The 14896-nt window shown below is 40.1% G+C and overlaps 1 protein-coding gene across 16 annotated transcripts in view; it reads right to left on the bottom strand.

The window, feature by feature from the left end:
• Positions 1-14896, bottom strand: part of SYNE1 (spectrin repeat containing nuclear envelope protein 1) — a 464420-nt gene that overhangs the window by 197232 nt on the left and 252292 nt on the right. For all 16 annotated transcript variants that reach the window (XM_013056743.2, XM_013056751.2, XM_013056755.2 and 13 more), the window contains 10 exons: positions 13986-14129; positions 13029-13193; positions 10079-10396; positions 8318-8473; positions 8024-8194; positions 7090-7416; positions 5272-5424; positions 4768-4935; positions 2648-2824; positions 478-624 (listed from right to left, as the gene is read on the bottom strand). In XM_013056743.2, coding sequence (XP_012912197.1) covers positions 478-624; positions 2648-2824; positions 4768-4935; positions 5272-5424; positions 7090-7416; positions 8024-8194; positions 8318-8473; positions 10079-10396; positions 13029-13193; positions 13986-14129 — 1926 coding nt within the window. The remainder of the gene's footprint in view (positions 1-477; positions 625-2647; positions 2825-4767; positions 4936-5271; positions 5425-7089; positions 7417-8023; positions 8195-8317; positions 8474-10078; positions 10397-13028; positions 13194-13985; positions 14130-14896) is intronic.

Genomic DNA, 14896 nt, shown 5'->3' with positions numbered 1-14896 from the left:
AGTGTCCATAAGATGTCTTCCCGGAACATAGCCGTGCTCATCGGTTTCTGTACTATCTAAGGCAGAGACCCCAAAGCCCATAAAGCCTCAAATTATTCACTATCTGGCTCCTTAAAAAAAAAAAAAAAAAAAGTAAATGTGCTGTACTTGAAACAGGGTTCTCTTCTCCAGGAACCAACAATCCACAGCTCAGATGCAGACCGCGCTCCTAAGACAAGCACTGCTTGTTCCCCGAAAAGACATTAAAGCAGGTTTTCTGCCCCCACGTGTATGTATATGTATATATATGTATACTTTTGTATACTTTTATGCCCTCAGGAGCTTGGCTCTAGTCAAGTGCATATTCTAGCTAGGAAGAAACTTATGTATACTTCTATGCCCTCAGGAGCCAGCACACATGTGGCACTAATAAGTACTCAATACAATTTCATTGAATGAATGAATTACAGTATAATATAAATTTCAGGAGTCTACTACCTGCTTCACGGCTTCTGCCCTGCTAAGAGGTGGATGCTGGCTTGGCTGTAGATCTGGCTGGACTGCAGACAGCCAGGCTTGGCACTGCTGCACTGTGTCCTGTCGGCTAACGTGCTTCTGAAGTTCATGTTCCAAACTCTGGTACACCTGAGACAAAACAATCATGCTGTCATTATGAGAGTGTTAAAAAAAAAAAAAAAATCTCTGCTGATCTCTATAAAGATCACTGATGCCAGTGAAACACGCAGACAAGTCCATGAATTTCCCCCACAGGACTCCCCAGTACTATATACCTATCTAAAGAGTTTGCATAAGTTCCAAAATGTTGCAAAGTAAATTGTCAGACATAAATCAGAGGGTTTTCAGTCCCCAATCCCCATGGTATAATCACTGCACTTTTTGTCGAACCTAGAAACTAAACATAAAGATAAAATACCATATCCTGAAAGGTAACTGATACTTCCCTAACTGAAATGCTTCTGCTTTAAGAATATGGTCAAATTGGAACTAAACTATCACACAGGGAAAGGGATAGCTGAATGTCCTCATTTCATTTTAAAGCTGTGTTCCAGAATAATAATGATCCAGAATAATCGAAATATTTTCTAGTATGTCTATTCAATTAATTGATCCTTAATCAGTCAATCAATTTCCATTTTATCCATAGACATATGTGAAACTATTATGTGTCTCCTTGAAATCAATGTGAAGTTTACCTATAATGTTTTTCTGAGCAAACTATTTTATTTTAAAAAAGAGTAAGAAAGAAAGAAAAAAGAAGGAAATTAAGTGAGCCTGGCTTTTTATTAAGACAAGTGAAACAGTAATTGATTCTGCTTCTGTCTTCTATTAACTCATCATCTTCATCTGATAATTGGTACTGTCTCTTATTTATTCTTATTCTAGCAGAAATAAAAGACCACCCACTTGAAGGTGGTCTGCACACTGGCTGTTCTTCTCATCATTTTTACCCACTTTAATTATGAGGTTCTGATTATGTTCTTAGAATTTCATCTGTTTTTTAAAAATTTATTTTTAAGCTACATGTCTGTCTTTTGAACATTGACTCATTTTTTTTTTAAATTTACAAAATCCTTAATATGCAGAAAATGCTTACTACAAAGTGTTCAAAATCATCTCTGTTGGAGGAGGGCACTCCGTGTCATCATTTTCAATTATCTGTTAGATTTACTTTGTCCCTCCTTCTTTCTCCTTTTTTAAAAATTCAAATTCAATTAATTAACATATAGTATATTATTGGCTTCAGAGGTAGCGGTCAGCGACCCATCAGTCTTGTGTGACACCCAGTGCTCATTACGTCACGTGCCTCCTTAACGCCCATCACCCAGTTACCCCATTCCCCACCCCTCTCCGCTGCTCTTTTTTCTTAACTTTTCAAAAGTGAATTTTTCAAGTCTAGGAAGTCAACTAGCATCACCCAGCATTTTTTTTTTTTTTTCAAATCATGATGAAGACAGAGAATTTTTCCCATGCCACATGTAGATCTCCACTTCTTACTGGCTAGCCCAACAATAAAAATACAGGGACTTTTTGCGGAGCCACTTAAAAATTCTAAAATAATAAAAAACAATTCACATATTTTACCCAATTTTTGTTAGAAGTGTAATTCTTATTCATCTTAGATTTATTTCTGTAACATTAGGAATTCCATTTTTGTGGAAGTACACCCATTACATTATAACTCAAATTTGGTACTAATTCCATCCAGTTGCTATATGAATTCATAAAAGTACTAAATTTGAGTAGCACTTAGGCAGCACAGAGTTAAACAGAAACTAATTATTGTAAAAAACTCCAGAATAAACTTACTTGGGTGTTGGAGAATAAATGGCAAATTAGAAATACTGATAGTGTGTGAATAAAAACAAATAAAATTAAAAATTTTTTAAATTTTTCATACCCAATCTACGAAATAAAGGGATTGGGTAAAACTGAGTATCTGAAACTCAGCACTTCATCATATCCACCAAATGTCTGATAGTTCTCGTGTCCACAGGGAAACTAGGAAACCTATCCTCTTATTTCCTGTCTGGACAAACAATAAAACTAACTGAACAACTGAAAATCAAAGGTACTTTTAAAAACCTCTATATTGTATAGAATTCCTCCTTAATTCATCATCGCTGTAGAATGTTCCAGGCGTACTCACCCTCTGAGCTGTACTGCAGATGGCTGAGTAACTGTCCCTTGTGCCCTGCAGATGACCATGCACATTTTGTTTTAGTTTTGCTTGAAGGTGGTCTGCACACTGGCTGATCAAATTGTCACCTTTCATTTTAAGGTTGTTCAAACGGTCTTCAAAGCCAGCAATTTCTTCCATCATTGCCTGCAGAAATGGAAGAAATACAGAGTTTTCGTAATTCCATTTATGGAATTTATCAAACAAATTATCAAATTTATCAACGTTTAAAATCAGTAATTTCACTGTTTAATGATGTTTTTAAAGAATTTTGCAATTTGTCTTGATTCCCATATTAACAAACAAAAAAAAATGTATGTATTCAGGGATACTCTAATGGGAAGAATTATTGAGTTTAATGGATTAGCTTATATAGGGGTGATGTAGAGTGAATTCATGGCTGATCTCAGTTATAGTTACAGAGATATCTGTTCCATGGTGTTATTCACAGCAAAAAGGATGTTCATATATTTTTTAGCTCTATAAATTATAATTCTGGTATAATTTATACCTAAAATAATCTAATTACTATTTAACCTAATTTAATAATATTTAATTTATCTAATAATATAATATCTCACTGATATATTAATCTAATACCTAATTGGTAATTTATATCATACCTAACTTACATTGAGTAGTATTTATACTAATAAAAATAATATTTACCATGCAACATTTTTTAAGCACCTGGTATAGTCCAGGAACTATATACATCTCTGATAAATGTATATTATTATCTTCATTCTACAGATGAGGAGACTGAAGCAGAGAGAGGCTATATAACATGCTCAAAGTCATACAACCAGAAAATGTCAGAGCCCCAGCCTCTGGACCCAGAGCTGTCTGACTCCAGCTCGTACACACCACTAACCCCTCACGTGATCTCTAGTGAGCGCTCTCACAGACGCCTTATGGTGGGGAATCAACTTTTTAAATGAAGCTTTAATTTCTTAATGCTATACAATACTAATATAAGTGGCACATTCCAACATAAGATTTCTTGGGTTGATAGATCAGTACATTTAAGAGAAACTCTAGTGGTCCCCAGCAGCTCACGGTCCATCACTTTTGCAATGGTGCTGGGATAACAGTTATCATATATCCACCATATGGAAAAGAACCATTTGTCTTCGAGCTGTTACAGAACTGCCACATCAGAAGGGGACTGAGGGCATTTCCTCAATGCCTAATAGAATACACTGTATAGTTACTTTTCTATTCGTATTTGCTAAATAAAATTTCCTCCTACATGTAAGGATTCCTGAAGCCTAGAGAAAGCTTGGAAAGCCTGGCTTTCCTAAGATACACTAGAATGTCACCACATCAGGACTACAATTCAGTTTCCCATTAAGGTCACCAAAAGTACTCCAAAAAATTGTCACCATATGACCTCTGTCCTCTGGCACATAAAATTACTACAAATATATGTTAACAAAGCGAAGAACACTGCATATCGGCATCATGCTCCGTGGCTTACAAAATGCTTTCATGCACATCATCACCCGTGAGGACCACAACAGCTGTGACGGGGCCGCTCTCATCACTGCTCTTTACAGAACAGAGAAAGGGGGAGACTCTGAGAGGGGGCGTTCCCTTAGCTGGGAACCCCCGAGTCGGTCTAGAATCCGCCTTTCCCATTACTTTCCCTGTATCTTATCTTTGGCTACACTTTTCTAAAGTACAGATAATCTCTTCCTCTGATAAATTACTTTATAGAGATTAAATTCTGTGGGGGAAAAGAAAAAAAAAAAAAAACCTGTTAGCTGGGAAAAAGGCCACAATGTGTTCAGAAGGTGAAAGCCAGGATTTAACTGTTGTTCCTTCACTGAAATGTGGAATTCAGCAATTCTGTTATCAGATGTTCTTGAGACTGTGACCTGATTCTTTAAGTACAGTCATTGTGATCGAGAGATGGGCTCGCTCGCTCTCTCTCTTTCTCTCTCTCTCTCTCTCACACACACACACACACAGACAGACACAGACAGACAGACCAGACACACACACATACACACACACACACACACACGGGCATAGCTGCTAAAACCACAGAGAGAGGCATTCTCCAGCTCTTCAGAGAGGAGGCGTACCTTGTGGTGGGCCAGTTGCTGGGTAATTGTCTCGAGACTGCTCGTCTCCATGAGGTCCGGTGCCACCAGTCTGCCTGACATCTGCAGCAGCCCCTTCTCTACTTCTTGGAGCTCACTGTTATAATCTTCGTGGTCTCTGACTTTCGCCTCGAGGCTGCAGACATGCTCCTGTGAAGCCAGGTGCCCATTAGAGATGAATTTCAAGCCAAAAATCTACTCAGAACTGTTTTATATTTTTATTTATTTATTTATTTATTTATTTATTTATTTTAAACCCATGCAACTCACAGGGTAAGGTTCAGCCACAAAAATTACCAGGAACAGGAAAAACATAAGGAATCATCATGCCATTTAAAATGACGATCCAAATAAAAGGAAAAAGACTGACTCATACCAGCCCTTAATTTTCTGATAGATTTAAAAAAAAAAAAAAAGGCAAGACCCCTTTCTGACCCCCCCCCCATAAAAAGCACACATTTTTATTGAATTTCTGTTTTCTCCTACCTTTCCTGCACCACAGAGGTCCTTGTAATCACTTTGAAGCTTATCTATTTCATCCTTTAAAGTGATGTCCTGCACGAGCTCCAGGAGAGCTTCCCCCTTCTCTCTCACTGATCTGACGGAGGGTTCATGGGACAGCACCACTTGCTGAAGTGACTTGAAGTTCGAAGAGGAAAAATAAAAGAGCCAGTTCATTCATCTCCGTGGTCAAGGTGAATATATGCCTATGTCCGTGCCACGTGCGAGACGACCTACCTCAAATAAAGCTCCGATGTCTATTTTATAAATAGATACTAGAGACTAATTTTTATGGCTACTAAAGTTTTAAAATACAGAGTAAGAGCAACGCATCGAACAGCCCTCAGCTCACGTGAAGAGGGATGCACGGCAAAGAATTACCTTTGGCTAAATTTAACCTCGTTCACGTTTCTGGCTTCCACCTTATTTCTTCCACCCGGGAAAGAAAATGCAACACAAAAGGGAGTGAGGTGATGTCGTTTGATGCCGAGTTCATGAAGTTAATAGCAGTTTGAAATGGATGTGAAGTTACAGAGACAGGTTCCCGCTGCAACATCGCTATGATAGGTTAAAAGTGCTATTTAAATATAACAAAAACTCAGTTGAGGGGAAAAAGGGCAAAGTAGTTGTGATCTTATGTGGCACCTTCGAAGGCATACTGCTACCCTTGGTGAAAAAAACAAAAACAAAAAACAAATCAATGAGGGACAGGAATAGACATACTAGCTAGAGGAGGGAAAAGCTTCCAACATGAAAATCCCCAAGGTAAGTCATCACACTTTGATTCTTACAAAATATTGCTAGGGGCGCCTGGATGACTCAGTGGGTTGAAGCCTCTGACTTCGGCTCAGGTCATGATCTCAGGGTCCTGGGATCGAGACCCACATCGGGCTCCCTGCTAGCAGGGAGCTTGCTTCCCCACCTGTCTCTGCCTGCCTGCCTACTTGTGATCTCTGTCTGTCAAATAAATAAATAAAATCTTAAAAAAATATTGCTAATAATTTGGGTCAAATTTGGAATATAAATTATTCCACATATAAGCCTCCACAAATTCTTTCAAAGATTTGAGCAGGTGAAATCTCTCTCTCTACACACATATATAGCTACAACCATGTCACCATTTATTCTTTCAAAAATTAATTTTTTTAAAGATTTTTTTTATCTATTTGACAGACAGAGATCACAAGGAGGCAGAGAGGCAGGCGGGGCGGGGGGTGGGGGAAGCAGGCTCCCTGCTGAGCAGAGAGCTTGATGCGGGGCTGGATCCCAGGACCCTGAGATCATGACCTGAGCCGAAGGCAGAGGCCGTAACCCACTGAGCCACCCAGGTGCCCCCAAAATTAATTTCTAAGATGTTTAGCTACATTGGTTAATTAGAATTTCTTTTCTTACAAATATAGTATCTCATTTTCAATTCACCATAGATCAACTCATAGGCATTGGTACCAAAAGATGAAGGAAAGACTCTACATGACAGGCAGAGAATGGACAGGTGTGAGATCCTGATGCCGGGAAGACGTACCTGCAGCAGCCCTGTGCCTGAGTCAGAGTGTAGAGCAGATCTCCACTTAGTGATACAATCTTTGAGTATCAGGCAAATATGATTCCCGAATGGAAAACTAAGTCTGACATAGCATACCCAGACAAATAAATCTACATCACGCACACCAGTAGGATGGGCAAGTTAAGGATATTTTCCAACACCCACTCCGGGTAGACACCCACCAGGAGTCACGTTCCTCCCTTGCCCTGCCTGTGTGCGGGACCTTCCCACCCCTGCGTCAGCGAATAACAGCACATTACCTTATATTTCGATAACTGAGCTTTTTTCTCATATAATTCCATTTTGGGTTCTTCGGGAGTGTGTAGGATTTCTTGATATTCTGATATCCACTGAGTTAGTGCTTTGTATTTATCTGAGAACTCCTTCGCCAAAAGGAGGCCTTTCTCCAGGGTCAGGTGCTCTTTCCGGACCGCACCGGTCAGTTCCTTCAACTGCTCCATGTGCTCCTGGATCTCTTTCCTTAAAGTCTCTGCCTCGCCGTCCTCCAAGTATTTGAGAGCCCTCTCTCCTTTCTCTCGGGCTGACTTCAGCAAACCATGGCCTTTCTCCATGTCTTTTAGCAAACCCTGAGGAAGAGAGTGAGCAGGAAGCAAATAGGGAGTTAGTATTTCTCTCCTTTTAAAGAAAAGGCTTTCAAGTCCCCATTCTCGAGTTTCCCCTTAAGACATGTTTTTGGAGTTTTATAAAGAGGTGATCTGCCAGGAAGCAGAATCTTCTCTTCTTTATTTAAGATAGGTTTGAACAAGTCTTCATCAAGAGGTCATTTCCAAATCAGAGAACATGATGTTCTTTCCATCTCATTCTCATTCGTCTCATCTCACAACTAAATTCTCATTTAGAATTCCTAAAGATCGGAGTAAAAACTCTTTTGTTAATACGTGGTACCAGGAACCAGAGATAATTTTTTTTTCTCCTAATATTTAAGTGTCAGACTGGAATTCAGACATAAGCAACCAAGTCTAAGTCATTCAGATGACATCACATCATAAGTAACTGAAAGCCAGTATTTAGACTTATACAGATTATAAGAATATTTGGAGTGAAGCATGAGCTACGGACCATCACTCATCCGGGGGCAGGGATAAACATTCATGCCCACCATGTCTGCACAAGGGAATGGGACAGCAGTGTGGGAAAAAGGCTGAGAGACAAGCCCCATGTCTGCACACCTACCTCCAACATCTTCATTTTTCTCCCCATCATCGCTTTATCTACTCTGTCAATTTTGGTGGCGACATTCTTGAAGTTTTTATAAGTAGAGCTGTACCATTCAGAATAGGAACTTAGGGATAATTCTGATTCCTCCAAACTCTGAATCTCTTCCTCCAAGAATTTTATTTGTTCCTTTAAAAGGAAAAAGAGAATCAGACAGTGAATTACAGACCTGTAGCAGTGCGTTTCTTCACCAGAAGTTAATGCGAGGGAGAACATTCGCTGGTGAGATTTGCTGGCCTGTAGGCCACTCACCAGCACTTGGAGAAGAAGGGCCTGGTATCTGGAAGTCAGCTGGGTGGCCTGGCAGCCCATTCGGCTGCTCCCGTGGCTCTCGTCCAGCATCTCCTGAGCTCTGGCTCCCACTTCCTCAACTTCGTCTTTGTATGCGGTGACTTCTTCATGCCACTTCTGAAATGACAGAAATGTGACAGGAACAGGATCAATCTTAGGCCTAACTGTGTTGGGCAAATATATGTATGTGTGTGTGTGTGTGTGTGTGTGTGTGTGTGTATCTTCTTCTTTTTTTTTTAAAGATTTTATTTATTTATTTGTTAGAGAGAGTGAGCACAGGCAGACAGAGTGATGGCAGAGGCAGAGGGAGAAGCAGGCTCCCCGCTGAGCAAGGAGCCCGATGTGGGACTTGATCCCAGAACACTGGGATCATGACCTGAGCCGAAGGCAGCCACTTAACCAGCTGAGCGACCCAGGCATCCCTATATATCTCTTCTTAATAGGAAATGATTTTACTGTAGGTGCAGAATTTATTTATTCTGAGATACAATTCTGGAAAACATACCATATATAACCTTCATGAAAAATTTTATTATAGCCCTATGGTAAAAACTGTACACTTCTTATTTGGGCACTTTTCTGTATATACTGAACTTATTACAAGAAAAAAGTATAAAAATATATAAAATCTGGGGCTCCTGCATGGCTCAGTGGGTTAAAGCCTCTGCCTTCAGCTCAGGTCATGATCCCAGGGTCCTGGGATCCAGCCCCACATCGGGCTCTCTGCTCAGCAGGGAGCCTGCATCTCCCTCTCTCTCTGCCTGCCTCTCTGCCTACTTGTGATCTTTGTCAAATAAATAAATAAAATCTTTAAATATATATATATATATATGTATATATATATATATATAAAATCACCCTAAAAGGAAATGTCAATGTATGTTAAGAATATATTTGAGATATAATTTTGAAAACGTGTCTTATATAACCTTCATGAAAAATAGTATTATAATAACATGATAAAAACTATTCTTTATGAGTTTGAATAGTTTTCTGTATATATTACACTGGTTTAAAACTTGAAAAAAAAAGAGTGGCATACATTGTTGTATCTTCTGTTAGATAAATCTTAAAGTAGATGAATATGGATAAGAAATTCCAAAAGCCTGGGGCACCTGGGTGGCTCAGTTGGTTAAGTGTCTTCCTTCACCTCAGGTCATGATCCCAGAGTTCTGGGACTGAGCCCTGCATCAGGCTCCCTGCATAGTGTGGGGTCTGCTTTTCCCTCTCCCTCTGCCCCTCCCCCTGCTCATGTACACACTTTCTCTCTCAAATAAATAAAATCTTTAAAAGAAAAATTCCAAAGGCCTAAGCATTATTTTTATCATGCCTACTGAATTTGCATAAAAGTTAGTAAAAAATTAATTATCAAGTATTATTTCAATGTACTACATTAGAGCCATTTCATATCAGAACATTAAACTTAAATGATTTCAATACTAGCATTCATGCGTCTTTATAAAACAAGGTAATAGGGTATGGGAAATGCAAAATACAAAAAATACAAAATACTTCATTAAATTACATTTTGTTAAAGACTAATTTAAGATTCTATTTAGTAAATGCTATCGCAGAACATCCTCTACAGCAATTCTTTTTTATAAGCAGAAAGAGATTTTGTAAAATGTAAAACTTAGACAAAAAGTTATTAAATATTTCAATGAAAGAAACTGCAAGGTCACTGTTGCTTTAACAAAGATCGAGAATTTGCAGGAGTCGTACCTTCATCTGATGTAACTGCATCTCCTTGGCTGCCCGGCTAGACTGACGTCCTGTCCTGACGCTCACTTTGCTCTCCAGCGTTTTAAGCCACTCATCTACTTGCTGATACTTTTGTTCCATGAGCCTCAATTTGTTGACTACATTATTGAACTGAGTCCGGGTCTCAGACAGTCTCTGCTGGTAGGCCTGCCAGTCCTGTCGGAGAGACTCCAAAGCCCGGTCCTCAGTCTGGGGGATGCCCGATGGTATCACCTCTTCTCTGGCGTGCAGCACCGAATTCAACAGGGCCTGCCCCTCTGCACAACGCACCTGTAGCTCCTGCCGGGGAAAAGGCAAAGGCACAGCTGTCACACCGCATTCGTAGTCCACACCTGCATGAGTTACCATGTCTCACCCAAGTCACCTGTGCCAGCCTGAGCTCCACCTTAGACAAGAATTATTTTATTCTGTCTTATACAATGCAAAAAAAAAAAAAAAAAAAAAAAAACAAAAAACCAACAGGTATCTAACACTGAACATCATTTCCCAAGTAAGAGTGTGTGGCCCTCAATGCCTAAAAAGTTTCCTATTATGTTTTATATTACAAAAAAGTTTGCCAATCCTGAATTAAACTTAACTTTAAAGTAACTAAGAATATTGGAACAAAATTTCTGTTTGTGGACATTTTCTCTTAATTCAGGATTGGCAAACTTTTTTGTAATATAAAACATAATAGGGACGCCTGGGTGGCTTAGTGGGTTAAGCTGCTGCCTTCGGCTCAGGTCATGATCTCAGGGTTCTGGGATCGAGTCCCGCATGGGGCTCTCTGCTCAGCAGGGAGCCTGCTTCCTCCTCTCTCTCTCTGCCTGCCTCTCTGCCTACTTGTGATCTCTCTCTGTCAAATAAATAAATAAAATCTTTAAAAAAAAAAAAACATAATAGGAAACTTTTTAGGCATTGAGGGCCACACACTCTCTGCGGCAACTATTTAAAACTCTGCTATTTCAGCACAAAAGTACCCAGAGATGATATATAAGTGAATGGGTATGGCTGTGACTCAATAAAACTTTATTGAAAATGTAAGCATGTGGGCATTGGCTGCGGCTTACTGGCGCTCACCCTAATTTATTAATCTTCCCAATGTATCATTCTTCCTTTATTTTATGTTTTCTCTATTACACAAATCATCACTGTATTAGGTAAATTCTTTTATATCCCATGCTTCAAGTATTTAGTCTGAAGGAAAAATATGGCTCAATATTTTTATAAGGTATATGTTCTATGAGCCAGATCAGGCCTTCAGTTTACACAAAATAACTTGGGATCGTGCTCCACAGAGCTGACCCATCCCCACGAGGTGAGTTGTAGGACCTCAGGAGGCTGAAGAAGGTCTGCTGGGCGGTAGAACATCACGATTCCCCAGCCCCTTTTCCCACCACTAGCATCATCCCTCCTTTTTTTAAGGTCTGTGCTGTCTCAAAATAAGACAATGTAAGAACTAATGCATGGCGAAATGAGAGGTGGGTATCAGTTTGGGCCACAGTACTACTGACTGAAGGGAAATACTTTCTTCTGACCAGAACAAGAGAAACATCTGCTGGTGACGAGTAACTTACTGGCTCGGCTCCCACCCAGAAGGCGAGAGAGCTTGGTAGATGCTTGCCAAGATTTTGAAGTGAAGTGCTGAGAGGGGTTATTTAGCAAAAACAAAGCCAAATCTCGTAAAATAAATTACAACAACCACATGTGGCCGACGGGGGTACCTATTCTTTTGAAACAGGATGGATTAGATCCTTACTTAAACTAATGAAATTAGGACCCTTTTAACTTCCGCTTCATACATATTTCATGAATGGAGCTCCTTGCTCCCATCTCATTTAATCCTTCCTCAAGACAACTCTGTAGAGGACACTGTGTGAGAGAGGTTCTCTCCTGCCCAAAGTCATCCAGTGTCCGCTCCCACCAAGGAGTAGAGTCCAAACTTCCTAATCCCAAACTTGTGCTCCTGCCATTAGACATTCCCCCAAAGCCACATTTCTGAAATAGCCAGAAATTCTATATGCTGATTGTAACCATCCTAGTCCTTGTTTCTGCTTTGTGCAAGTTATAGGTGCATCCTGCTCAATCCTGAACCAGTTCTCATCGGGGCTGATACTCTTGTCAGTAAATTCCAATGCACAGCTGGTGCCACAGTTGTCTCATTGGCCTTTCTCTGTTCTCTACTGTGTGTGCCTGGTGGGCTCTTCTAAGGACACCTCCTAACCCCTCCCTATTTCTCTAGGTAAGATGGGGGGCTCTCTTAGGTGTTCCCCTAAGATCCCTTGAACCAGCCTATTCCTTATCACATTATACATAATGATCTGCCTCTAGGTCTGCATTTCTCACTAAATGGCAAGTTCCTTGAAGGCAGGTATATATTGTAATCATCTTTATGTGCAGTCTCTGCACAACATTAGGTCTTCAAGAAATGCAGAATGGGTAAATACGTGAAAGGGTTAGGAGCACTTTACCCACTAGGTCTGCCATCTTGCCCCGCATGCTGGCACTTCTTCTAGCTCTTCTAATTCCTTCTTCAGCAGTGTGGGAGCTTTTGGTTGAAACTAGATGGTGTCATCAGTTTCACTTTGAGGAATGTCGTGTTCCATTGACCCCTGCTGCTAAGATCCACTGCCAATTCATCCTCTAGGGAGTCACAGGCAGGCGGGCCAGTCAGGACCATAAATTAGACCATTAGCCGCTGCTGTCAGAGGCCGCCTTCACAGCTGAACAAATTCCTCAAGTCCCAGTCCTACTCTGTCTAAATTGCCCACCAAAGATCTCCACGAGTATACTACAGAGATCCTGTGAATCAGGATCTCCCTTGATAACTCTCAGCTCTTTATACAATTCAAGGTTATATTAACTTCCCATGGCTTAAAATAATAACTGCATGTTCAGAATGAAAATTTCTTTAAGATGAAGGAGACTTTACCTGAAGATGCCGCAATGTTGTCTCGTGACTGTCAGCATCGCCTTCAAGGACGGAATGTCGGTCAAGCTTGTCTTGTTCTTGTCCCAGCCAAACTTCAAATGCTTTTAGGTCTCTCTGGTACTCTTGGTGCAGGCGAACTAGCTTTTCAGACCTGGTTACTGCTTCCTATTATCAGCAGTTAAGATGATTAAGATAGGAAAACATTACTACATGCAATGGTGATGTACTATAAGAATGTAATGTTGGGATTTTAAGAAAACATGATTATCAAATCACTGAAGTATGATTTCCTAGAAGAATAAAGTGTCAAGGCTTACATAAAAAAATATAAAAACATATTAGCAAGATGAAAGGGGCCTTGAAGATTATTTTTTCGAAATAATTACCTGATCTTTCCATTCCTTATGAAATGTAACCTGGATATGCCAAAAAATGAATTAACTTTATGTGTTATAATAACACAGTTTTACTAATGAAGGAAACTGAAATTCTCATAATGTGCTATAAGTAAGGATTCGGACTCACTGTGGATTTAATCTTCCATGTACTTGTCTAATAAAATAGGATGTGCTTGAAAGTTATTTTTAGTTTCTTGGTGAGGCCTAAGTAAGAATTACAAATGTTATCTGTGATTATTTATTGCTTTAGAAAACTCTCATCAACAGACATTTAAAAACATTTATGAGTATTCATTATGAAGCTGTCCAATTTCTTTCTTAAATTGGGTAATTTCTGGGAATTTTTATTGAGAATTAATTTCCTTTACTAACTCTCATGTACGTTATAATAGTATTTGAAGGTTTTTGTTTGGGTTTGCTGCCATTGAAAGTATTAAAATTCATTTGTTCTTCTGTGCTTTCACAAATCATCATTCCTGCAAATAAATTAGTCTTTAAATAAGCATGGGTCTAACCCCTCCTATTTCAGTGAGTCTGCAGCGAACACGTTCAGCCATACCTTGGCTCTCTCTTTGATTGCTCTGTATCGCTCCTGAAGGTCCTGGAATTCTAACTGGGTGACATAGTGTTCGGTCATGCCAGCCCCTTTGAGTTCAATGGTCTCCAGCAAGCTGCTGTAACTCAGCACTTCTTCACTTAGTAACTAGAGAACATTTAAAAGAAACACCATCGTATCAGTAATACTGCTAAAATTAAGAGATTTAGCTGTTTAGTTGACAAGTGATCTTAGGTTATCTACCTACAGACAAGTAGATCGACAGACCCATCTGTCTATACATGTATATAAAGTGTGAGAGAGAGAGTGTGTGTGTGCACGAGCATGTGTGTGTGTGTGTGCGTGTGTGCATGTGTGTGTGTGTGTGTGTGTGTGTGCACGCACATTTATTTGGTACCTGGCTCAGAACTTTGAGATACTGATTCCAAATAACTTCGGAATCGAAGTTTGGAGACTTAATCGGTCCCCCAATGGGCTCCTTTCCACTCCCATACCTCCTCAGGCCCACCAAACCCCAATTCCCCTTCTCCTGCAGTCTTTTTCATCAAGCAGTAAATGCCGCCACATGCCACCCCAATGTTCTAAGATGGCCATTTTCTCCCTGCTCTCTGTCATTCCAGCCACAGTGAAACCGTGTTAGTTCTACCTCTTCACTGCATCCTGACACTTGTCCCCATGCGTCCTGTACACTCTCTAGCCTACGCTGCTGCTGTCTCTTACTGGACTTCTGCAATATCCTGCTGGGCAGATTCCCTGCTACCCATTCTCACTCTGTTCCTTTTCCCCACTGCACACAGCAGCCTGCATGATAAAACATTTTAAAACTGTTAACAGAATCCTGTCACTCCTCAGCTCAAAGCATCGACTATCTTCCCTGTGCTGTCAGGACCGAGGGGAGCTCCTCCGGCTAGCCC

The sequence above is a fragment of the Mustela putorius genome, unplaced genomic scaffold (assembly GCF_011764305.1).
Source record: "Mustela putorius furo isolate JIRA1106 unplaced genomic scaffold, ASM1176430v1.1 tig00000450_pilon_pilon_pilon, whole genome shotgun sequence".
NCBI lineage: Eukaryota > Metazoa > Chordata > Mammalia > Carnivora > Mustelidae > Mustela > Mustela putorius.
This window is presented reverse-complemented; position numbering and strand designations above follow the sequence as displayed.